This window comes from Crocodylus siamensis, chromosome 1 (assembly GCF_052110815.1).
Source record: "Crocodylus siamensis isolate JL-2025a chromosome 1, ASM5211081v1, whole genome shotgun sequence".
NCBI lineage: Eukaryota > Metazoa > Chordata > Crocodylia > Crocodylidae > Crocodylus > Crocodylus siamensis.
In genome coordinates this window covers 11,771,721-11,796,086 of record NC_143395.1, presented here as the reverse complement: position 1 = coordinate 11,796,086, position 24,366 = coordinate 11,771,721, and the positions used below count along the sequence as shown (strand labels likewise).

The following is a 24,366-nucleotide window of genomic DNA, read 5'->3' as shown; positions in this document are numbered from 1 at the left end:
CGGCGAAGGGCCGGCTCCGGGCGAGGCCCGCGGGGCCGGGCGGGGTGCCCGGGGCGCTGCGGCGCTGCGCGCGGGGGCGGCAGGCGCCCGGCGGGGCGCGGGGGGCGGCGGCGGAGGGGCCGGGCTGCGCTTCCCCGCCTCCCGCGGCTGCCATTGGCTTCGCCCGCCCCTCGCCCGGGCTGCGAGGCGAGGCCGCCTCCCTCCCCGGTAAAGCGGCCAGTGCGCGACTAGGAGGCGGCCAGAGGGGAGCATGGTGCCGGCTCTGCAGCAGCCGCCGCCGCCGCCGCCTCCCCTGCGCCGCCCCGACGAGGCCGCCGCCGCCGTGCCCGGGCTGCGCAGCCCGCCGCCCGCCGCCCCGCCGCGCGAGGGGGGAGGCTGCGATGCATAAGCCGCCTCCTCCTCCTCCTCCTTCTCCTCCTCCTGCCGCCGCCGCCGCCGCCGCCGCCTCGGTGCATCCTCCTCCTCCTCCAGCCTGACGGAGCCCGGGGCCCGCTCCCGCCGCGCCCAGGTAAGCGCGAGCCCCGCATCCGGAGCCTGCGCCTGCGCTTCCCGCCCGCGAAACTTCCCGCCTGGCTCCGGCGGCCCCCGGGGGCCCGGGCAGCCTCCCCCCGCGCCCGGCGCCCCGCGCGCGCACACAACTTCCCACGCTCCGGCGGGCCCGGCGCCGGGCGGCGCTGCCTCCCCGCCGCGCCCCGCCGGCCCCGGGGCTGGATGCGGTGCGAGGGAGTCTCCCCGCCTCCCCCCGCGCTCGCGCGCGCGCGTGTCTGCGCCCGGGGGGGTCACCCCCCCCTCGCCCCCTCAGGTTTGGGGGAGGCTGCCCGGTGAGTAACTTGTCCCTTGGAAATGGACCCTGGAAGCCGCGGGAAATGGAGCCGTCCCCGGCGTGGGGAGCCCGACTTCGGTTTCTGCGCCTGGTGGTTGTTGATCTCGGCCCCGAGCTGAAGTCCTGCCTGCCCCCGGGGGCTGCCGTCAGCGGCGGCCCCTACCCCCACCCCGGCTGCCTCTTCCCCTGGCGAGTCTGGGTTTGGGAAGAGAAATGGAGCGGAGCCACTTTCGTGACATTGAGTGGATGTGACTAACTGTCCTTGTCATCCTGTAATGCAGGTCTGTGGGCATGTGGGGGGTTTTATTTTCTTGGTTTTGCCCCCCCCCCATCCTTTCCCCCCCCCCCCAGCAAAAAAACAAAAGAGAGAGAGAGAGAGGACTTCTCAAGGGGGCTGGGATGATTGTTGTTGTTGTTAAAGCTCAACATAAATTCTGCATGCTTATGATGGGGGGGCAGGTTTCTCCCCTTGATGGGTTTGTTTATGAAATAAAAAGTCCTGCTAGACTTGGATTTTTCCAGGCGGGGAGGGAAATTGAAGCCTGGCTCGTGGAATGGGCGATTTTGAGGCTTTTTAGTTGAAAACTGTTCTGAAAAATAGCCTCCTGGCTTCTAGACTAGGGAGGATGGCATCTCGATGGAGGAGGAATAATCAGAATTTCTCATCGGTGACGGAAAACCCGAAGATGTGAATGCTTGCCGTAGGTTTTTTTGTTGTGATTTGTTTTGGGGTTTTTTTCTCATTTGTTTTTAATGGGAAGATGTTGGCAACCATCTGGTAAACAGCAACTTTTTCTTAGCTGGATTTCTATGAAATCACATTGTGTGTGTGTGTGTGCGTGCGTGTGTGTGTGTGTGTGCATGCATGTGTCGTAAATGGTTTCAGTAATGCTTCGCAGGCTATCCTTTTCCAGTCAATTTGGAGGTACTTTAAAATCAAACTACTGTAGCTTTAAGGTGACTGCAGATAACAGTATTACTGTCTCTTATAATTAGCAATCTGCTGAAACTTTAAATCCCCCTTGATAGATGTTATGATCTGCGTGAGGGAAGCAACAGTATTCCAGTCAGCTTGCCCCCCCCCCCCCCTCCAAAATAAAGCAACAGTGTCTGTCTCTATTATTTTCTGGATTAAATTGCTAATGACGTTTTTCTTTAGAAAAATAAACTACCGCCACATTTCACACTGACACTCGAGTATGTCAAACTTTAGTTATGCTCAGTAGGCTACTTACTCTTCTCTGAATAACTAAGGCACTGTTTTTGTTCTTATAACCTGTCCCCACTATGGCTATTAATGGAAGTCTTTTCCAATTTATGGTGAAACATGGTAGACATGCAAGTAGCCGGTCAGGAACAATACTTAAACCTATGTAAACTACCATTTTCTATTACCTCTTCTTTTCTTTTCTTTTTTTTTTTTAACGTAGATGTCTTTTTCATGACATCTGTTTTTTGACATTTGAAGAAGAGGTTGACTAGCATGAAACAAATTTTCAATTTCTGCTTTGGAATCAAGATATTGGCTTTTTCTCAAATGTAGCAATATTTGTCCATTTGATTTTAAAACCAGTTATGTCCAGCAGTCATCTTCAAGTTTTGTTTTGACTCACTAGAGTTCATGCACTGAGCTACTCCATAATTTAACTTCTGTATAGTTGCATGATCTAAAACATGGGCTTGAGTGAACTATAATCACAAAAAAAAAAAACCTTGAAATTTTCTGGGAGTATGAATTGTCCATGGTAGGTTATGAAATATTTGCACACTGTGGCAACCCCTTTCCCTTGACAACAAAGCCCATGAACAAATGTTTAGTGTGAATTATATTGCTGAAATAAAATATTCTATAGTTGTCATGGTTACAAATAGAGTAAGGGTTACTGGTTTTTATCTGCATGCAATGGGGGGGGGAGAATCTAGTTTTTGTCACCTTTTTTTTTAATTACAATTTTAATGCATGATGGTCATACTTCAAGTACCCAATCTGCGGGGAAAGCAGAATAGTGAATTAGGTTTTTGGAAAAGTCTTGCTGGAAAAATAAAGTGATGGGGGGAGCTTTTCTCCTACATTCTGTGTCCTTATTTCTAAAAACAACCCCTCTGTATTCTTCTTTCTTTCTCTAGAGTAGTATTCAGAAAGACAGTGTCTTCTACTCTTTAAACAATGGGAAATGTATTGCACGTAGCTTGGCTGGGACTTGGCAGTCAAAGCAGAGCAGCACACTGGAGTCATCTACCTATTCGAGATTAGGCATGTTTGTGTATTTACTGCATGGTATCAACCCTTCTGTCAGTGTTAATGTCCATTTACAGTAAGAACTAATTATCCACTAGTCTTTCATGCATGATCCTGCCTTGGTGATCTTGCCAGCTCTCTTATTTTACTTCCTTGCACTGGGCTCACACGTCTCCCCTCTCACACAGGTGTTAATCCATTGATTCCCCTGGAGTCATGCCAGCTCTACATTGCTGTAAGTGAGCAGAGTGGGGCCCTTGGTATTTTGGGAACCTAACTGTTCTCGTCATTGGCATCAGTCCCAATGCTGCTTCTGTCATCTATTGTTTGCTCATCTGAAATTCAGTCTGGTCCAATACTACTTGTTTTTCTGACCTTTTAATTTACTTCCCAAAACTAATGTACCCAGTGCTCTGAAAGCATACCAGAAACGAACAGCAGTTCTTTTTTCCTCTTCCACCTGGGGTGTATACAACTTCCATTCACTTTAATGAAAGTTGCACATGTCTAGTGCATGGAAAAAATATACTTGTAGGTGTGTAAATAGAGAGATTATGGTGTGGTCCACTCTCCCATTAACTTATGTCTCCAGACCTAATCAAGGATACATATGGATTCGCACAGCAGACCAAACTGTTAGTCTGTGTACTTGAGTAACATTTGTCCAACATGGAAAAGAACATTATTCAGTTTTCTAGTTAGTAATAGGTTTTTGCCTAAAAGCATGAGAATTTGAGTACTCCTTACAACAATTAGCTATGGTATACTTGCAATATATTGTGTGTCTAATGAAGTTTGTTTTTTTTTTTAATTTACTAACTTACCTATTCAAATAATACTCTACAGCAGTGAGTTTGACACTTTATATATTGCCTAAAACTCTATAAACATACAAACCAGTGATGTCACAGATTGCACAAATCAGTTAAACTCATCACAACTTCGTATTATTCTCGGACAGTTTTCTTTTTAGTTTTCATGGCAGTGGAACCCCTCTTCTTGAAAAGACACAAGACTAATTTCATTACCTAAGTTAGTTTTTTTTTGTTTTTTTTTTTTTTTACAGATACCCATATATTTAAAGCCATTAGCTACTGTAGCGAAAGAGGGCAGTACAAGTTTCTTCCTAGAAGTATCCTGCCCACAGCAGCTTTCAGTGCAGTGATATATAAAAGGTAAATAAATTTGATAGGAGTCTATCATTTTTACATTACCACCATTGTCAGCCAAATTTTTTTTCTGAGCTGCAATAAAATATATTAAAAAATCTATTACAAGAATATAGTACCCTAAGTTTTTCATAAAAGCAACAGCTGCATAAATCTCAAGTATACTCTCTTTTTAAGATTAGTGCTTTTTTTTTTTTTTTTTTTTACTTTTTTCTCTTCTACTTGTAGCAGAATTTTGCATGATGTTCTTGGTACTCTTCTTATGCAGTCAGTTATCCCGTGAGATTTCCATATATACATTTATTAAACACATAAATAAAGTTTTTATGCTCAAGCCTATCTACAAATGGTAGAATGTGAGTTGAGACTATTTTTAAAAAAAAATATCTTGGAAATTTATGTTTAAGATAACTGAAACACTGGGATATTTTTGCTAACAATTGTGTTCTCTTTCTTGGGTTTTTGTTCTTGTTTAGTTTTTTGTGTGTTTGTTGGTTGTTGGGTTTTGGGAGGGGGTTTTTTGCCTATGACACCCAGCTGAAGACTTCTTTAAGCGTTCTAAATTTTGCTAGTTACCATAATTAGTTTTAATTTCAAAATTCCTGTCCTTTCTTGACAGCATTATAAATCTGAAGCAACTGCAGCACTTTTTTTTTGTAATGGTAGTACTAATTTGCTCAAGATTTCCCTGTGGACTATAGACGGAACTAATTATGTAAGGATTGGGTCCTTTATGGTAAATGTATTGTTCCTTTAGCAGTAATGAGTAATGAAACAGGTTAAAAATGAATTCTGTTTTGGTTTGCAGTAGAATATTTTATACAACAGGTGATTTAGAAATGACAGGGCCATTACCCTTATTAGTGTTGGGGTTTTTTTTTTAACTTGCTGAGGACATAGGTGTGCATTTATGTGTCCATTTTCCAAATGCTAGACAAAATGTGTATAACTATGTATGAAATATGAAATGTGAATCCAAAACAGGCCCCTAAAACGCTGACAGTATATTGAACTGCAAGGAAAACCCTCACTGATGGGATTAGTTTATTACAATACTATCGACTGAAAACTGTCAAGCATGTGCATGTTGCAGGAGTTTGCCTCTTAAACTGTAGATCTCTATAGTTCAGAAACTCTGTAAAGAATCCCTCAGATTTACACGTAAATAACTGAGCCAATACTGCATTTATACCGTAGGTCTCATAAATTCAAGATGCACTTAATTTGTTGAGCTGGACTTTAATCATACATCTATTGATATTTTTGAACCTTGAGAGAGGCTCATTATCTGTGTTCGCGCTAAAAAAGCATGATTTGCATCACAATGCAGACAGTAAAAATCCTGGACTTAAAGTGTGATTTAAGAGCTTTTGCTTCACACACTTCTTAAGGTCTGTGTTGATGAGTAATTAATATTTAAATCAGATAATATTGCTCTGAGAGATGCTTTGTCAGACCTTGTTATAAGGTTTTGATTTTGTTTTTTGGTCTGTGAACACTGTACCAGCAGATTTGCAGATCACAGCATGCTGCAGCGGCTCAAAGAAAAGTTCGTCCTTTCAGTCTGATGTTTAAACACTCTGGTTTATTTAATGAAAGAGAAGGCATGGGACTTCAATGCCATCGGTTTCCATAGGCATAGGTAAAGTAAAGATCAAAAGTGGGGGGTGGGAAGTAAAGTGTTCACAAAGATTTAACTGAAACCACAAAATCAATTAAGGAATGGCATGTGAAATTTTAAACACAGTTGTTTTATGTGTGCATTGAAATTTACATGGGCAGATCTGCACAATAATTGATGCATACAAAAAGCTGTCAAAGAAAATGACTTGCTGTGTACTGCATGTTTTTAAACTTTATCTTTCTCAATTACTATTGTCTTGCACTTGCTGAGTAGTGAAAAATGCCAGGTTGGAAAGCTTCAAACCAAAACAGTTCTCATCTTATCCGAGCTGAAAGAAAATAATTTGTGACACTTCGTAAAATGTTGCAAGTAACTCCCAAAAAGGATTTTACCAAATTTCTTGCTCGCTTTTTATGGACTGGAAAGGAACCTGAAAAATTATCACCTTCCGAAATAATTTTATCCTCCATCTTCTAGAAAAACACACAGCCACGCAGACTTGGTAAGAGCCTCTTCCACTTTACCTAGTCCTGGCTCAGTGAAAGTGCAGTATAGACAAACAAGGGTATTGTGTGGCATTAGTTCAGGTGCTGCAGTAATGGAGCTGCAAAGAGTTACAACAAAGGAAGACAGTTTTTTGTTCTTCTCCCCTGGTTGCCTGGTATTTAGATAAAAATGGAAGGATATGTGAACAGTGGAAACAAACTGGCATTTCCTCCAAAATTATTAAGATACTAGCTGCCACTATGCTATATCAAAGATCTGTGACTCTGGTTTAGTGTGTTGTAAGAAGATGAAACTTCAATGTGGGAAATTGCCTTTTAACTCTAAACCTAGCTTTGAGACATTATAGTAAGTGTCTGAAGAAGAGGTGCTTCAGGTAAATCAGATGCATTTGTTCATAGGCCATTTCTCTTCCCTTTTCGCCAATGCATGATACTCTGTTCATCTATAGCAGTAATTCTCTGCCAGGATGGTGTGGCACCCTGGGCTGCTGTGAAATCTTTTCAAGTGTATCATGGGGAGCCACACAGTGTTAGCACTGTTAGGTGTGCAGACATGTTTCACAAGGCAGCCCTAGAGATTTTGGATAGGACTCTATAGTGTTAAAAGCATTTTGACCTGTTGTGGGGTCTGAGTTCCTTGCAACAGAAAAGTTGCTCTATTATATTTCTGTAGTCGAAATGAGTGAGAACTAAAGCTGGCATTTTCTGAGGGGTGCCTTGAGTGTAACAAGGTTGAGAAGCACTGATCTATTCCTGTGCTGACCCATGGTACTAGGAGACACTGTGCTGATTCAGCTCATGTGACTGACTTGTTTCCCACAGGAGTATATGGCCTATTGCACTCTTCCTCCTGCAAGAAGGGCCAGGCCTAGGCAGAGTAAGGATGGGCAAGCATGTCCCCAACTGGCTGAGTGATGTGTCTGATGAGTTCAGTGCTATAAAACAGCATGGATTATTTGTCTGCCTTCTATTTTAAACATATTTAAATTTTTAAAGGGAAAATATAGTGTTTTTGAAAATGGGAAGAAAACAACTTGAAACATTACATCTGAAAAGCCCAGATACTAACGAGGACATTCTGTAATCTGCCCTCTTGGGAGCAGGGAAATACCAGATACAGTGAGCATATTGTGTTTGAAGGATTATGAGAAACACTGTACCCTGTCTCTTTAGGAGTGGGGAGGAAAAAAAGTGTACGGTTAATGTTTCCAGGTCATCTCTGACAGACTTGCTAGTACAATGCAAGGCACAATGTTAACTATACTGCACTGCCCTCTTTCTTTTCCTGACACTATTTTTAGCTATTTGTAGAAGGAAAGGGTGCAGAAAATCATTGCTTTATGTTAGTCTTCTTTTTTTTTCTTTTCTAAAGATTATTTTACATTTCCAAATGTTGAGCATGCTGATCGATATTCCATTAGAAGTGAATTAACTTGGGAGACACTTACATGTATTCACATGTGGTACCGTTTTGTTTGGGTTTTTTTTCCCCCTGCATCATCTGTTTAAATCTAAATATTTACACAACAGCTTCTAATAGTCAAGTCAATAATGCTCTATCTTAATTCTATCAATATGAATTTCTGGTACATTATTTTGTAATGGTCTGCCTGTAGGTAGGGAGATCAGATTAGTTTTTGGTAATCAGGCATTGGGATATAGGGCTAGGGGTCAAATGTTGTTCTTGATGGCTACACTCATGCAGTTCCATGGAAATCAATGGGCTCTTGCATGGATGTAAAGGAGGCTTGAATTTGGTCCCTTGAAAAGCAATTTCTGCTTTCCTGTATGCCAGTTATGAACCTGTACTTCTTTTAGATCCTATTTCAATAGTTGCCAACACCAAATGTTCAAAAATCACAAGGTAGTCTTATGACTTAAGGCAACGAATATAGTTTTGCATTGCCTCATTTTGCTGTCAGATGCATGTTTTTCCAACTGTTCGAAAACCTTAAGGGCGAGAAGCAGCCCTTTCTTAGATGTAAACTAAGATTCCTTTGTGATCTCATGGCTGGAGTTTAGGTTTCAGGGGTGGGGGAAAACATTACAATGAGAATTGGCAGAACTGTACACACCGTAGCAGAGAATAGACTTTGGCTGTACCTGCGGTTGTCTGGGACGTCTAGTTTATTTGGATTTGCGAATTGTTAGACAACCACCTGAATTAAGAAAAGAAGACAGTCATGAGCTCATTCGTGCCCTCTGCAAGCTGAGTGATGGCCATGGAGTTACACACTTTAACAAGTACGCTTCATGGGCCATGACACTTGTATCTCAAAAAACAAACATCCTTGACTGCAACAGTGAAGCTTCCTAAGTTTGTACAAATATTCAGAAGATCTCCTTCTCAGTTAACCCATAACAGCAGCAAAAAGGATGGAAGCTGGTGTGGGGGGGAAAATTAGCTGTATTTTTTTCCTAAACTTTGGATGTATGGAACCCATGTTTTATTGTGTTGGTATTTTCCATTTTCTGTTCCCCCAACGGCTCTGTATTATATGATGGGCCAAATTCATCCTTAGTTCAAATCTGCTGGAGTAAGTGTAGTTGCATTTAGTATTACAAAATCCTAGATAAACATTTTGTCTGTTCTTTAAGATTATCAAATCCCAGAAGTAAAGCCTATTTTCTAGTACATTTCCCTCCTTTTAAATTACATTTACTTATTTATAGTGATTAAACTTCTGGGTAGCTGGCAGCCGTAGCTTCCTAACATCACACTCTTATCTCTCTGTGAACTAAACCGCAGTGACAAGTTGCGATGGATATTGGAATCATTATTTGGGGGCGGAAGACTGCTGGCCTGGAAAGTCAAGGAATATTAAGTCTTCCCTGGAATCTACAAAATACAGGACTGCTCTTCAAAGTGGTTGTTGGGCTACCTGTCTCAATCAAAGGAAGATAGCTGTAGTTCACTTGCTATCAGCATGCCCTTGTACTTGATTTCCACCCTCCCCCCCCAGCTTCTTAAATAAGATTTATGTTCTTTATTTAAAAAAAGTTGGGGGTGGGGAAGGGGATGGGCAGGTAAGTTGATCTTTACTAAAAGAGAAATGGCATCAAGTTTAGGGAAAATAGTGGTTTGTTTCAGGCTCTTCTCTGGAACAGTTTGCGCCATTGTTTCCACAACCTCTAAAAGTGATTTGCACATGAAACTCAAAAGGATGCAGCAGGAATACTCAAAGTAATGTATCCAAAAGCTTGAGAGTTTGTGTTGGCAACTTGATCTGTACCATCCTGTTTTCTTCCCCCTCCCTTCTTTAGGTGGAGTCAGGGAACAACTGGGATGTCCTTCCATTTCCTTTCCTAACCTTTTTTTGACTTCTTTAAGCATATCAAGAGGTCTCACTAATGCATACCTCACGATGCCTACAGGAGGGATTGAGCACAGGTGTAGGGCTTTGTATGAGAAAGTGTATTAGCTTCTTAGCAAGCTTACTGGGCATCTCAACCCAAATGCACCAGGGTAAGCCCCTTCACCTGTGGACCACTTCTGGTTTATCTGGAGCCTACTAGGTTAATGGGAAGTTTGGGGGATGATTTGTCAGGATTTGAAATGTGGGAACTGTCCTAGTAAGTTCCTCTCTCTTGTTGCCACACTCTTCCCTCCAGCACAGGCCATTAAGACCCATTAAGATGACATTTCCTAATACTTGAATTGCACTAGATCTTAACTAGATGAGTCCAGTGACCTATAATAAATGTTCATTATGTATAAAGCTCTTCTACAGTCTTATATGGAAAAGGAAAATAAGCATATGCTTTGAAATCTTTGTTTGGATGCCCTAACTCATGCTTCCTTTGTCCAAATGACTTCATTTTTAGGCAGAAGTCTCCCTCTACCAATGTTTTTATGTTTGAGGCCAATAGGCTGTGTCTGGGTTAGGTTGAAGGGTGTGATAAACTTGGGTTTATAATAAAAATGCAATTGCAATCTCTTAACTGTGAAGCCTCTATTGCCTCTCCATAATGCCACGCTCAAGAATCTTGACGCACGATTTCACCCGCAGTTAAGAGTCCCTGTCAAGCTGAGAGCAGGACTATATTTACAAAAATCTTGGTGCATAAATAGATGCCAGATTAGTAAATTGACTGGCCAGATGTTCATATATATACTGTTTTGCTTCTATTTCCTTAACACCCCCTCCCCCTTTTTTGTTGTTCACTTCTTGAGGCATATCGGGGGTGGGGCTCTTACTAATGCGTACCCTAAGGAGACCCATGGATATTGGGACCTTTTGCAATCTAAAGACACTAACATGGAAAAATCAAGTGTTGGTTTGTTTGAGAGATATATATGGTCATGTTTAATCTAGGTAAGGTTCTGTTTTACCTTTTTCTCCCTGTTGTTGTCAGGCCCTGCTTCTCGTTCATCCATGGCAAACAAATGTCGGAGAGGCTTAGATTTCTTCCAGGTGCTTATAAAAAGTAAAGTAAGGAAGGCTCGAAGTTTTTCAGTGAGGGAGAAGCCTACACAGAATAAGAGCCCTTCTGTAAATATCAACCGTGTGTTGGGATTGTAGGGAGAGAAAACCTTTTGTATTTGACCGTCTCCTTCTCTAAAACGTGCTTAAGGTACTGTTATTTCATCCCTTTAAATGCCAAAACCTGCACTTCTCCGCATAAGAATAAGGATTCTCACTGAAGTTAATGGGAATGACAGATGTGTATCTTTGAGCAGATTGTTTTCCCCCTCCCTCTTTTCAGTATTAAATTACTATGAAACTTAAAGGCAATTTTTTGTCCCTTGTTCTTGTGATGCAAGCTGGTATAAAAATGGAGGGAGGTGGAAGGGAGTACAAAATATCGTCTTGTAATCTCTAGGAAACAAAACCATTCATTATGAACACTAAATGACTGCTGTGGTATATGGTTCTGGGTATGCAGAGTAGTGATGGATTTGTACTGAGTAATGAAACCTTAAAGACTGAAGTTAGGAGTGTATTACATGGGCAACGCTGTGCCTCTGGGTGGGTTATTGGCAGAGTGGACCAAACCCTGGGACCTTTGCATCTTAAACTGTAAATGCTAAATGCCTGAGGTAAAACCTATTTTTCTTAGCAAAGCCTGTAGCAAGCTCATCAACCAGTATGTGGCCCAGCTACCACTAGGGAGGGATGGAGCACCATACTGACACAAATAAAGGATAGCTTTAAAATAAGCGTGTGTGGGCTGTTTGTTTGGGGTCAGACAGGAATAAACGAAACCTTAATCCTGGCAGCATTTACATCTAAGATTAATTTTGAACAAATGAATAGTTCCCCGTTGACTTCAAGTAAAGCATATGAGTAAATGTGCGTAAGATCAGAGTCTAAATAGGGATAATCAAAATTTTTTTGCTCACACCAAGGAAACAAAATTTAATAAACTCCTTTAATATCCTAAAATAGTAAATAACATTGGCAGTTATGTTTGGAGTTTTACTTTTTTTTTAAACAGCCCCCGGGGGATAGGGAAGGCCCTGCACTCCATAGTAAAATGGGAGCACAAATACTATTTTGAAGACACTTGCTGGAAATTGGTGCAGCAGGGAGACTGTGTTCTGCCATTGATCTAACGCCACATTTTCACACTTCTTTCCTGTGGTGTAAGTGTTTTGTACTAGTTACTCTTTTATAGCAGTAGCTCTGAAGTTTTGACTCTGACTGTGTTACAAAAATGTACAGTGAATTAAATTGGGCAAGTTTTAGTTCTGGTACAGTCCTACAGATAACTGCAGATTTCATTTTCTGTGTTAAGATTATGAAATGTATATTAATTTTTATTTGCACGGGGTTCTTTCCTGTCCCTGCTGGCTTTCTCAGCCAGCCCGTCCCTCACAAGTCTCTCTGCCTCAGCTTTCCTTTATACCTCTTGCTCTCCTTCTTTCTTGTCCTCTATCCTTCAGTCTCATCCCTTTACATTTCCTTCTGCTTAGCTTATACGTTATCCTCTCCTAACTCAACCCATGCAAAGTATTTCTGAATGACCTGAAGTTTTTTGGCCATTGCTTATGCTCTTTTCTGCTCTCTCTGTTGACTGTCTCTTATCGTAAGATTTTAAGTTCTCTGTGGAGAGACCAGCTAAAATTCTGCATGTCTGAAATGCCTGAGACTATGGGACTTGGTTAGGTGTCATGATATAATAACAAACATGAAGTAAAAAGGGCAGGAAGTGTTGGTGTCCTCCCACCCCTTCTCCCCACCCACACTCACCTTTCGTTTTTTATTTTTAAGTATTTCATATGCTTTAATTATAAAATGCTGGTGCTTATCCATATATGATTTAATAGCTTATTTCATATAAAAAAGGATGCCTGCCTTTCAGGTGGGGAAGAGATTTTTGGCAAATCATAAGCTAGTTTAGCATTATGATCATGTTTTTCATACTTAGTGGTTGAGGAACCAAAACTCTTAGTAACAAAATGTCATTGTCTAGTTCCAGTGGAAAGCAAGGCTGGAGTTTCTCCCACAATTTTATTATTATTATTATTATTATTATTATTATTATTATATAGTGATGTCTCAAAATATTAGGGAGCTTTTGGTGCTTTTGAGTTGGTCCACAGTCATAAGAAGGGAGTTAATTACCAATTTCTGCTTTAAAAAAAAAAGGAGGTTGAGAGGGGTGGTTTTGTGTTTCGTAAAGGGGAGATGCACATATTTCTTTCCATGCTTTATTATTGTATGTGAGTTGTGTTGAGATTGGCCTCTTGGTCTTGATGTGTCTAAATGCACATGCTCCTTTTCTGGATGTATTTGATATTTCAGTGGCCAGATATGTCAACTTGAATAATCGTTTTGCCTGTGTTTGTTGCTGAACGATTTCAAATCTCACCTTGATCTCATCTAGAGATGGAAGAATTTCTTTACAAGTGTCCAGCTGGTACAGTAATTAGCAATCAAGAAATTGGACCCTATAACAAACACTCTGCATAATTGCAGTGTACCTTTGCTTACGTCCTCCTAAAGTTTCGGGAGGAAAAGCTTCCATTCAGGGGTATTACCGGTCTAGGAGGTTGGAATTTGCAAATATACCCAAGAGTTAATCCCCTGAATCTTAAGGAAACATTTGGCAGCCAGGGAGGGAGCTGTGAATCTGCCAGATGGACCTGATAACATGCATTTGGCAGCAGTTAATGCTACAGCAAAAATCGGCACCCAAAAAAGGAAACCTACTTCCTAGTTGTCATTCTTACTTTTTTTTAATTGTATTTTTCCCCTTTTTGAAAAAATGTTTGTTTCCATTCTCCCAACTCTGCTTTGTGAAAGAAATGATGTGCAAAGAAAATTAGTGGAGATGGCTCGTTTTCATCCCTTGTTAGGGCACTTTCTGGTGATGTTGACATCTCTGCAGAAGGCGGGCTGCTCCAGTTCTCAGCCTTGTGACCCTCTACAGCCTTGAACAATGCACACAGCACGATTTATTCCATTTAGCTCCCTGTGGACAAATAGACTCACACTAAAGAAAGTGCCATGACTTGTTTGTAGCCTCAGCAGAGGCCAAGGATTGAATGGGCCATGAAGACTGAACAACTCTCCAATGATCATGACTAGAGCGCAGACTTTTTCCACACCCTCCCTATGGGCTGTGACCTGTTCTACAAGTACAAAGTGTTTTGGGCTTGAATTACTCATCACGCTGGAAATCTTGCAGGATAAATGCATGGGGGAGGTGTTAATCTTAAGTATGTATTTTGTGCATAATGGGGTAGAGAAAGCATAAATTTGTCACATGGATTCAGAGATTTGGGTGAGTCTGGCTTGGTGATGAATTAGTGGATAACCAGGAGCCTGCCAGGGATACATCAGTGCTGGGAAAAATGAATGGAAAAGATAATGGTATGGCAGCAGAGAGATTTACAGGTGCAAAATCCAGTTAGTCTGTCTCCATCCCTTCCCCTGGTAGGTAATTATGGCAACAACACAAAATACACCATTTAAAACGCTTCAAATTAGTGAAGGGATCTTAAGTTTTAGTTTCCTTGCTGTTATAGTGGGATCAGATGCCATTACATCCTCCTAGTTCATTAGCAAGGACTGCTTGAGGTCTGGGTGCAAGCGTGAGATAAAACAAGTTATCCAGGTTGTAGCCGTATCGATCTAGAGGAAAAGGCAATCGGGATGTGTAGTAGAGATGATATCTTTTATTAGACCAACAAGATTTTTCAAAAACAAGGTAAAACAAGTACATCCTCAAATTTCCCACAGCGTGACTTGAGGACTTGTTCTAGCCATAGTTTGCTAATAAAAGCAATCCCAAGTTGCATAGTAATAATGTAGAGCCATATAAGGAATAGTACAGTAGCTTCCAAAATGCAGTGAAAAGAATATGGGCAAGATTTTAATTTGAAATATTCTTATAAACAGACTGATTATTCAGTGTCTGAATTTTTATTTTGATTCATTTCAACAGCGCCCTTTAATGTGGTAAACAACTACTTGTCACCTTTTATAGACTTCTGTGCTTTGTTTCAATCTGGTTCTAAGCACTGAATGTTTCAAGGAACAGTCAAATGTTTGTCTGGAAAAAAAGCACAGTGTAGTTGTGTAAGAGCCAGGTAAATTATTTGCTTGTAAAAATACGTTGAATTAAAGTTTGCCTATGTGTTCATTCTGTGAATTCCAACTCATGCAAAAAAAAAAAATTGTCATGGATTTAGAAGAGAAATCAAGTGAATCTGTCAGTGGTGAAAGAACAGGTTAGGGACTATTTAGAAAAGCTGGACATGTACAAGTCCATGGGGCCAAAGAGTGCTGAGGGAGTTGGCTGATGAGATTAGAGAGCCACTGGCATAATCTTTGGCTATCAGGAGAGGTCTCAGATGACTGGAAAAGGGCAAACATAGTGCCCATAATTTAGAAAGGAAAGGAGGATCCAGGGAACTACAGACCAGTCAACCTGGAAAAATCATGGAGCAGATCCTCAAGGAATCCTTTTTGAAGCACTTGGTATGAGAAGACAGTCATTAGGAACAGTCAGCATGGATTCACCAGGGGCAAGTCATGCTTGACCAACCTGATTGTCTTCTGTGATGAGGTGACAGGCTCTGTAGGTGCATGGAGACTGGTGGATGTGGGATACCTTGATTTTTACCAAGGCTGGAGTATCAGGCTCAGAAAGTAGTAATCAACAGCTCAATGTCTAGTTGGCAGACGGGTATCAAGTGGAGTGCCCCAGGGATCTGTCCTGGAGTCAGTTTTGTTCAATGTCTTCATCAACAACCTAGAAGATGGCATATAGTGCGCCCTCTGCAACTCTGCAGATGAGACCGAGCTGGGGAGGGTATTGGATATGCTGGGGGATAAAGCTAGGATTCAGAGTGACCTAGAGAAATTGGAGGATTGGGCCAAAAAGGAATCTCATGAGGTTCAACAAGGACAAGTGCAGAGTCCTGCACTTAGGTTGGAACAATCCCATGCACCAGTACAGGCTGGGGGCTGACTGGCTGAGCAGCAGCTCTGCAGAAAAGGACCTGGGGGTTTCAGTGGTCCTTAAGCTGAACATGAGCCTGCAGTGTGCCGTTGTTGCCAAGAAGAATAATGGCATCCTGGGCTGCATTGCTAGGAGTGTTGCCAGCAGGTGAAGGGAAGTGATTATTTCCTTCTATTCAGCACTGGTGAGGCCACATCTTGAGCACTGGGTCCAGTTTTGGGGCCCCTACTACAGAAAGGATGTGGACAAGTTGGAAAGAGTCCAGTGGAGGGCAACAAAAATGGTTCAGGGGCTGGGGCACATGACTTCTGAGAAGAGGCTGAGGGAGCTGGTCTTATTTAATCTGGAAAAAAGGAGACTGAGAGGGGACTTAATAGCAGCCTTCAGCTACCTGCAGGGTGGTTCCAAAGGGGATGGAGCTGGACTGTTCTCAGTGGTGGCAGATGACAGAACAAGGAGCTATGGGCTCAAGTTGCAACAAGGGAAGTTTAGGTTAGATATTAGGAAGAATTGTCTCATTAGTGGGGCAGTAAAACACTGGAGCAGGTTACTCAGGTGGTGGAAGCTCCATCCTTGAAGGTTAAGACTTGGCTAGACAAAGCCTTTGCTGGGATGATATAGTTGGGGATGGTTGTGCTTTGAGCCAGGGGGTTGGACTAGATGACCTCCCGAGGTCTCTTCCAACCCTCACTTTCTATGATTCCTCAACTCCTGAATGCAGGAAGTTGCCGTAGGAGAGGAACAGGGGGGTGAAAAATTCTGGGCATGCTCTGTCCACCCTTTCCCTTAGCATCCACTCTCTGCCGCTGTGGGAGGCAGGAGACTGAGTTAGATCAGTGGTGCTCAATCTTCTGGCTCTATGGGTGGGATGAACGGCATAGGGTTGCATGGTGGGCTGGATCCCGCTAGCAGGGTCAGTTGACAGGCTGGTGTGAGGGACTGTCATTTAGAGCACAGCTCCCACAAGGCTCCTTGCAGGTCCAGAGAGGTGATATCAGGAGAGCAGAGGCAGCATTCATTAACATCTCTCTGGAGGCCATGGCAGTGAATGCTTCCACTGTTCCCCTGCTGCCAAATTTCCTGACCTGTGGGGAGCTCCATAGACTGGATGAGGAGATCCCATGGGCCACATTTGGCCCACAGGCTGGAAGTTGAGCATTGCCTGGGTTAAGTGCTCTGACCCATGTTAAATGGTACTTCTTACTTTTGCTAGTTGTGTGTCTTTTTCTGTTTTAACGTGGAGCCTAATTGTACAGCACCTAGCACAGTGCTGCACCAAACACAGAAATGGATCATTCCTCTATGCCCAAGAGATGAAACATAACAGGGGGTGGAAACACCAGACAGACCAGTCTGAGTGAGAAGAGGGAAGCAGGCGATACCTCTGCTCCAGAAGTTCACCAGCGTAAGAATTGCTGCTGCATAAGCGTCTCACCAAGTGAAAGTAACTTTGCACTCTCTCCACGGGGAGCAAGTTTGCCTCCCTAACTGTGGCTTCTCAGTTACTGCAGGCAAGACCCTTATTTCTTCATTCTGCCTTTAACAAACCAGGTGCACATCCTGTTCCAAGGCACGTTGTAAGGGAGACATTATGAATCCCTGCTGAGCAGAAGGGGCTCAGAAGACTCCCTTTTCTTTTCTTTTTGTTTGTTATATTTTACTTCGTTGTTTTTTATGCTGGTCTGCGGAGCCTGCTGTCTGGGCAGCAGCTCCCCCGTGTTGTGTGTTGTACTGGTACAGGAAACGTCTACCTCAAGTTGGCACCGTTCCCCCCCGCCCCGCCCAACTCTCCAGTGCAGATCTTCCCCTCCATGATAGAAAAAAGTTGATCACCCAAGTCTTGGTCTTTGTAAACTTTCTTGTTTCCTATGGCAGTATGGATTTGCTTTTAAATATCCTAATGTTTTCAAAATGTATTTTGGTGCACAAACTCAAAGAACTGGACAGTCAGAGGCCGCATACTATGCTCTGAATTTACTGAAATTCGGGCCCGTTGCAACTCCTGCATGCATTCCCAAAATGAGTAGTTGCTATAGAAAACCTACAGCCCGTGCAAAAAAACTTCAGCCGAATTCCTTGTTGAGCATAAAGACATACAAAAAAACTAGAACTCTTGGTTCCAAAATGAACTGGAAAATGGCAAGAAAATTGTCCTTTTCTGTAAGCTTTTGGGATCAAAGTCCCTTTGTCAGGTTCTGGGAAATGTGTAGATGGTACAAGATGGTAAAAAGTCCCTGTAGGTAGGAAATAAACTTCATTTTTGTACAGAGGGAGCTGAAGATGGAAGGTTGTCCCTCTGGGTCCATGAGAGTTATTGTTATACTTATTGAGAGTTTTAACTTATAGTTATTATAAATATTAGTTATTATAACTTATGAGAGGTATTGTTGTACTTATGGTGAACATAAGATTGTTACATTTCTGTGGTGCACTTCTGAAAACTGGATCCTTTCCTGGCTGAATTGTATTCTCTACATTTACACGGACATCCAAACTACACGCCTCAGCAGTTTGATTCAGCAGTTCTTTGGAGAACAACTCTAGGGAAAAAAAATGGTTATATTTGCTGTTACAGTAATTTTAAAAACATTATGCAGCTTGAAGTACAGTCGTATTGATGGATTGTGCCTTTCCCAAAAGTGTCTTGCATAGCTTTTTATTCTAATATTTTTTGTTGCTGTCTGGAAATCTGGAGGAAAAACTTGTCCCTGTCCATCTCTGAGGCCTGTTTGCTCACCCTACAAAAAGAGCAGCCGTTCTGTAGTGAGAAACACTGATGTAAGAGAGTCTTCAGATTCCAACCCTGTGATATTTAAAACTTACACAAACAAAGGAATGTTTGACATTTTAAATAGAGCCTTGTACGTCTTCTGTCCTGCAATAAAGCAAAATACTTTAGCGAGACAGTTGGTCTGAAATCTAATCAGTTTAAAAGAATAGGTTCACATATTGTAACTTCTCCTGAGGGTTCCAATCAGTATGTATAGTTTTGGATTTTACTCTCTCTTCTTATCACTTAAGGTCATCTTTTGAGTCTGTAGACGAAAGTTGTGCTGATACTTAACAATGAAAAAGCAGGGAACTATTTAATCCTTTGTTACAGTAATCTTGGAAATGTAACTCTATAAATAGTGAGTAGGGAGAAAAAAAAAAAGCCCTCCAAAAAGTGAGAGAGGCCTAAATTAGTTAGAAAACAGCAAGCAAAATGCCAGTAAATATCCCTTCTTAAGTTCAGGGTGTGTGCACACCAACATGCATGCACATAGGTATGTGTGAGCGTGTATATGGATTGTTTAATTCAAAGCCTTCGGCATGAATTCTGAAAATGCAACTTAACCATTACAAGATTTAAGATTACAAGTCAAAAAGGAGTGCCAAGTAGTGTAAGCCCAATAAACTTCCTAGCGGGTTTTGAGGGATAACACCTAACACAGACCTGAAGGACAGCCTTGTGCTAATACAAAGCACAACAGCTATCGAGTATCTGCTCTTCCAGATTCTGATTACTCTTAACTGCTCCCTCATGACATAACTTTAATGGCTCTTCTGCTTAGTCATAGCAGACAAAATACAGGCATACCTTTTATTGCACTTCGCTTTATTGCGCTTCGCAGATATTGCGTTTTTTACAAATTGAAGGTTTGTGGCAGCCCTGCGTCGAGCAAGTCCATCGGTGCCATTTTTCCATCGGCGCCATTTTTCCAGCAGCATTTGCTCACTTCGTGTCTCTGTGTCACATTTTGGTAATTCTCGCAACATTTCAAACTTTTTCATTATTATTATATTTGGTATGGTGATCTGTGATCTTTGTTGTTGTTATTATTGTAATTGTTTTGGGGTGCCACGAACCGTGCCCATAGAAGACAGCAAACTTAATCGATAAACGTTGTTTGTGTTCTGACTGCTCCACCGACCGGCTGTTCACCCGTCTCTCTCCCTCTCCTCGAGAGTTGCTTCTTATGGATGAGCAAAGAAAGTGGTTTCTTGAGGTGGAATCTACTCCTGGTGAAGATGCTGTGAACATTGTTGAAATGACAACAAAGGATTTAGAATATTACATAAACTTAGTTGATGAAGCACCGGCAGGGTTTGAGAGGATTGACTCCAATTTTGAAAGACGTTCTACTGTGGGTAAATTGCTATCAAACAGCATCGCATGCTACAGAGAAATCTTTCATGAAAGGAAGAGTCAATCGATGCGGCAAATTTCATTGTTGTCTTATTTTAAGAAATTGCCACAGCCACCCCAACCTTCAGCGACCACCACCCTGATCAGTCAGCAGCCATCAACATCGAGGCAAGACCCTCCACCAGCAAAAAGATTACGACTCGCTGAAGGCTCAGATGATGGTTAGCATTTTTTAGCAATAAAGTATTTTTTAATTGAGGTATGTACATTGTTTTTTAGACATAATGCTATCGCACACTTAATAGACTATAGGATAGTGTAAACATAACTTTTATATGCGCTGGGAAACCAAAAAATTCGTGTGACTCACTTTATTGCGATATTCGCTTTATTGCGGTGGTCTGGAACTGAACCCCCAATATCTCCGAGGTATGCCTGTAATTATTTGGAATATTTGATTAACCAATTATAAAAAAAAGAATGTAGATGGTACAACTGGCCATTTGGCTCATTCAACCATCCAGCTTATACAGTTTTAAAAAAGAAGGCAAGATGCAGTCTGAAATAAAACAAACTGCACACTGTAAAATGTGCCAGCCGACTTGCTCTTCTCTTGGGCCAAGTATTTAAAAAAGAAATTGCTGTTATATGCCAATATGATGCTGATCATTGTAGCTACAGTGCAGATTACGCAATGCTAGCATTTTTCCTAGAAAAGGTTTTAATGGAAAATAATTTGCTTACACCTTAAACTAAGGCAGCTGTCTAAGAAATAAAGGCCATTTTTGGAAAATGTGTCTACATTGGACCATTTTAAAGTCTTCTCTCTTTGCTATCTAGTTAATGCAGCAAACAAGGAAAAAATCTAACTATTTCTAATTTGGGAGGAATAAAAATTTAACTATTTCAGATGGAAAACCATAGTAATCTTATAGTTCGTGTGTCTTCTTCCAAAAGATTCCCAAAGGGACAAAAAATACTGGAGGTTCTTTGCTCTACACCCATAAAATTCTGTCTAAAAATTCAAGAGAAAGCCATAGGCAGACAAGGTTCTTTGGGCAGATGTAATATCTTTTATTAGACCACCTAATTAGTTGGAATAATTTGTTCTTTCTTTGCAAGCTTTTGGGCATAAATGCCCTTCTTCACGCATAGGGAGAGTCTGCTGTTCTGTGTTCTCCTGGGTGGAATAAAAGCCAATTTGCAAAATCCAGGTCTGTGAAAATGCAAATGTATGGCAGTGAGGAACAGAGGGAATGGGGAACAATAGGTGTGTGACAGGTAGGTGTGGGGGAAAGGGGAAATGATGAGCTGGTGATAAAATGTAGCTGGTAAAATGCAGACAGGTTACGTGGGGTTATCGGATGGCAGGTTATAGTGTACCATAAATCTAATGTTTGTATTTGGTCCGTGATTTTTTTGTGTTCAGTAGATTGAAGTGAAGTTCGTAGGCTCATCTATGAAAGGCATTTTGTAATTTCCCTTTGAGGATTAGAATTGAGGGATTGGGGAGAAAGTAACTGTCTTGTGAGAAGTGTGCACTCACAGATAATTGGGTATTTTTGTCTTTTGACAAATTCTCAGCGTACATTTGGTACACAGTTGTTGTTTTGTTTCTCCTACGTATTTTCAGCCAGGGCATTTAGTGCATTGAATAAGATGTAATGCATTCCTGGAGGTGCAGGTGTAAGATCCAGGAATGGTGATGGTTCTGTTGTGGGGTGTAGTTATAGTGGGAGTGGTGGAGATATGTTGGCAGGTTTTACATTTCTTGTCCCAGTATGGTCTGGATCCGTTCGGTGTGTTTTGGGCCATGGGAAGTTTGCATCTGATGATGAGTCCCTGGGTTGGGTAATGGTAGGGATTGAGTTTGGGTGCTTACTTAAAGGCTAGGATGGGTGGTGCTGGGAAGATCTCTTTAATAATTCGGTCGTCTTCTAGAATGGGTTGTAGTTGTTTGAGGATTTTCCATATAGGTTCCAGGGAGGGGTGGTATGCCATAACTAATGGTGTGTAATTCCTGGGGATTTTTTTTTTTTTTTTTTTTTGTACTGCAGCAATTCTTCACGTGGTATCTGGATGGCTCTTTCAAAAGTGTGATCCGTCTCTCTGGAGGAGCGTCCTTGTTGAGTGAGAGCCCCTTTGAGATTTGTGAGCTGATGATCATGGGTGTTCTCGGTGTAAACTTGATGGCCCTGGAGGGCTTGGCTATATATTACAGCTTTCTTGGTGTGTTCAGGGTGATAGCTGGTTCTGTGCAGATATGTATGTTAGTCTGTGGGTTTCTTGTATACAGTGGTTTGTAGTTTACCATTCTGGATATAGTTCATAGTGTGTAAAAAGGAAGTGCTGGTGCTGGAGTATTCAAGAGAGAGTCTGATGGAGGGGTGATGATTATTGAATTTGTGATGGAATTCAATTGGAGAGTGCAGGTTTTGGGTCCAACTTATAATGTCATCTATATATCTTAAGTATAGCATGTGTTTGGTGCAGTCTTTGAAGAATGCTTCCAAATGGCTCATAAAAAGGTTGGCATATTGTGGGGCCATTTTTTGGTGCCTGTAGCTGTGTCCGTCGTCTGGAGGAAGTGCCGGTTATTGAAAGTGAAGTTGTTGTGTGTGAGGATGAAGTATATAAGTTCAGTAATATCTTCAGGTCTGTACTCGGAGTTGTAATCTTGCTCTTGTAGGTATCTGTAAGGCAGGCTTGGATGCCATCATGGTGTGTGGGGTGTTAGTATATAACCTGGTAACATCCATGCTGGCTGGGAGGGTATTGCTGGGAAGGTGGTCTGTGTTTTTAAGTTTTGTAGAAAGTCTGTTGTATCTTGGACAAAACTTTCTTTTTGGGTGATGAGAGGTTTTAGGTTGGATTCAATAAAACCTGTTATTTCCTCAGTTAGGGTTACACAGTTGGATATTACAGGTCTGTCTATGTTCCCTTGTTTGTGGATTTTGGGGAGCATGTTAAAAGTCCCTGGGTTAGGTAGCGGGGTTTTTGTTTTTTGGGGGGTTAATATTTTTCTTAATGCTGTCAAAGGATGAAGTGTTGTTGGAAGCGGATTCATTTTGGTTGTGGAAATATTCCTTGAGACGGAGGTATTGGAACACTTCGTCTATTTTTCCACGTTGTAGTATATTATTAGGGTATTTTTCTGGACAGAAATTAAGGTATTTAGAGAGGACACATTTTTCAGCTTTGGTAAGTGTGTTTGTGGAGAGAGTGATGATATTTGAGGGTTGACCTGGATTTTTTTCAGTTTCATTGAGTGTGAGGTTGGAACATTGTAAGGTATTGTTGGTGTTTTTCTGATGGTTGTATTGTGGCTGTGAAAATTGTGCAGCAATTGGTTTCATTTCTTCTTTTTATGGATGGATGTTGTAAAAAAATCTCATCTTTTTGTATAAGTTGTATAATGGATGGAAGCCATATGCACTGGATTTAGGTTTAATATATTCTGTTTTGGAATGAATGATCATACAACACAAAACATAGCTCACAATATTCAGCTGCTTATCTAGAACAAGTCGAAAATTGTAGTAGAACACAGGAACCCCCACATCGATGGCCTGCCCAGTCAGATATCTTGTTTACTGGTATTTGCTACTGGACTCTTCAAAGAAAGTGCAAGAAACTTGAATTGGACAGAGGCATAATTGAGAAGTTTTGCATCATGGGGGGGGTGGCAGCAGTGCGTGAGACACTGGGAGTGGCAGGGCTGTTCCTGGGAGTGGCAGCTGCTACTTTTGCAGTTTCTCCTCTGCACCTGCCTTCTCCCTCCTCCCCCAGGTTGTTGCATGGGGCTGATGCCCTGCTTGCCTCCCTCGGTTACACTACTGGCATTGGATAGGTACTTAATAATTTAACGTGCTTCCCATGTTAGATCTCCTAACCCCTTTATGTTTAGACGTTAGTTTAAAACTAGAAGCATGAAGACTAATGACGAAAAATTTTGGAAGAAATATTAACTGTTACGTCTCTAGATACTTCTAACCACATAAAAATGCTCTTCTCTCTCTCTCTTTCTCTCAAATATTGCTGAGTTCTTGACCTTGATTGAATTCCTATAGTAGATAGTCGCAGCCTAATTAGGCTTTGTATGAGGAAGTACTTCCTTTTTATCTATTTTGAATTTGCCATCTTTCAGTATTATTGACTATCCCTTTGTCCTCATGTTATGAAACCAAAATAGGAGTTTCTGTTCTGGCCGTCTCCATCCTATTCTTATTTTATCAAATTCCTATTTTATCTCACCCTTTCAACTCCCTTCTGTTTGTAAACTCAGCAATCTCAATTTTTTTCCAATCTTCTCTTGCATAGGAGTGTCCCTGTCCCTAATTATTTTTGTTGCCCTTCCCTAAACTCCTTTGACATTTTAAATATCCTTCTTGACACCGGATGATTAAGAGAGCACAATGAGGTTACATCATTGATTTGTCAGCGATATTAACATTTCTTTTAC

The 24,366-nt window shown here is 41.7% G+C and overlaps 1 protein-coding gene across 9 annotated transcripts in view; it reads left to right on the top strand.

The window, feature by feature from the left end:
- The first annotated feature begins 232 nt into the window (after nt 1–232).
- Nucleotides 233–24,366, top strand: part of KLHL29 (kelch like family member 29) — a 578,088-nt gene continuing 553,954 nt past the window's right edge. For 2 of the 9 annotated variants that reach the window (XM_090031549.1, XM_090031531.1), the window contains exon 1: nt 233–508. Coding sequence is in view for 1 of the 9 variants with exons in the window: in XM_090031525.1 (XP_089887651.1) it covers nt 1,099–1,104 (6 nt within the window). In the remaining 8 variants the exon portion in view is untranslated. Of the gene's footprint in view, nt 509–679; nt 822–974; nt 1,105–4,221; nt 4,238–24,366 lie in introns of those variants that run through there. The other 7 variants (XM_090031561.1, XM_090031554.1, XM_090031569.1 and 4 more) reach the window with 4 other exon arrangements.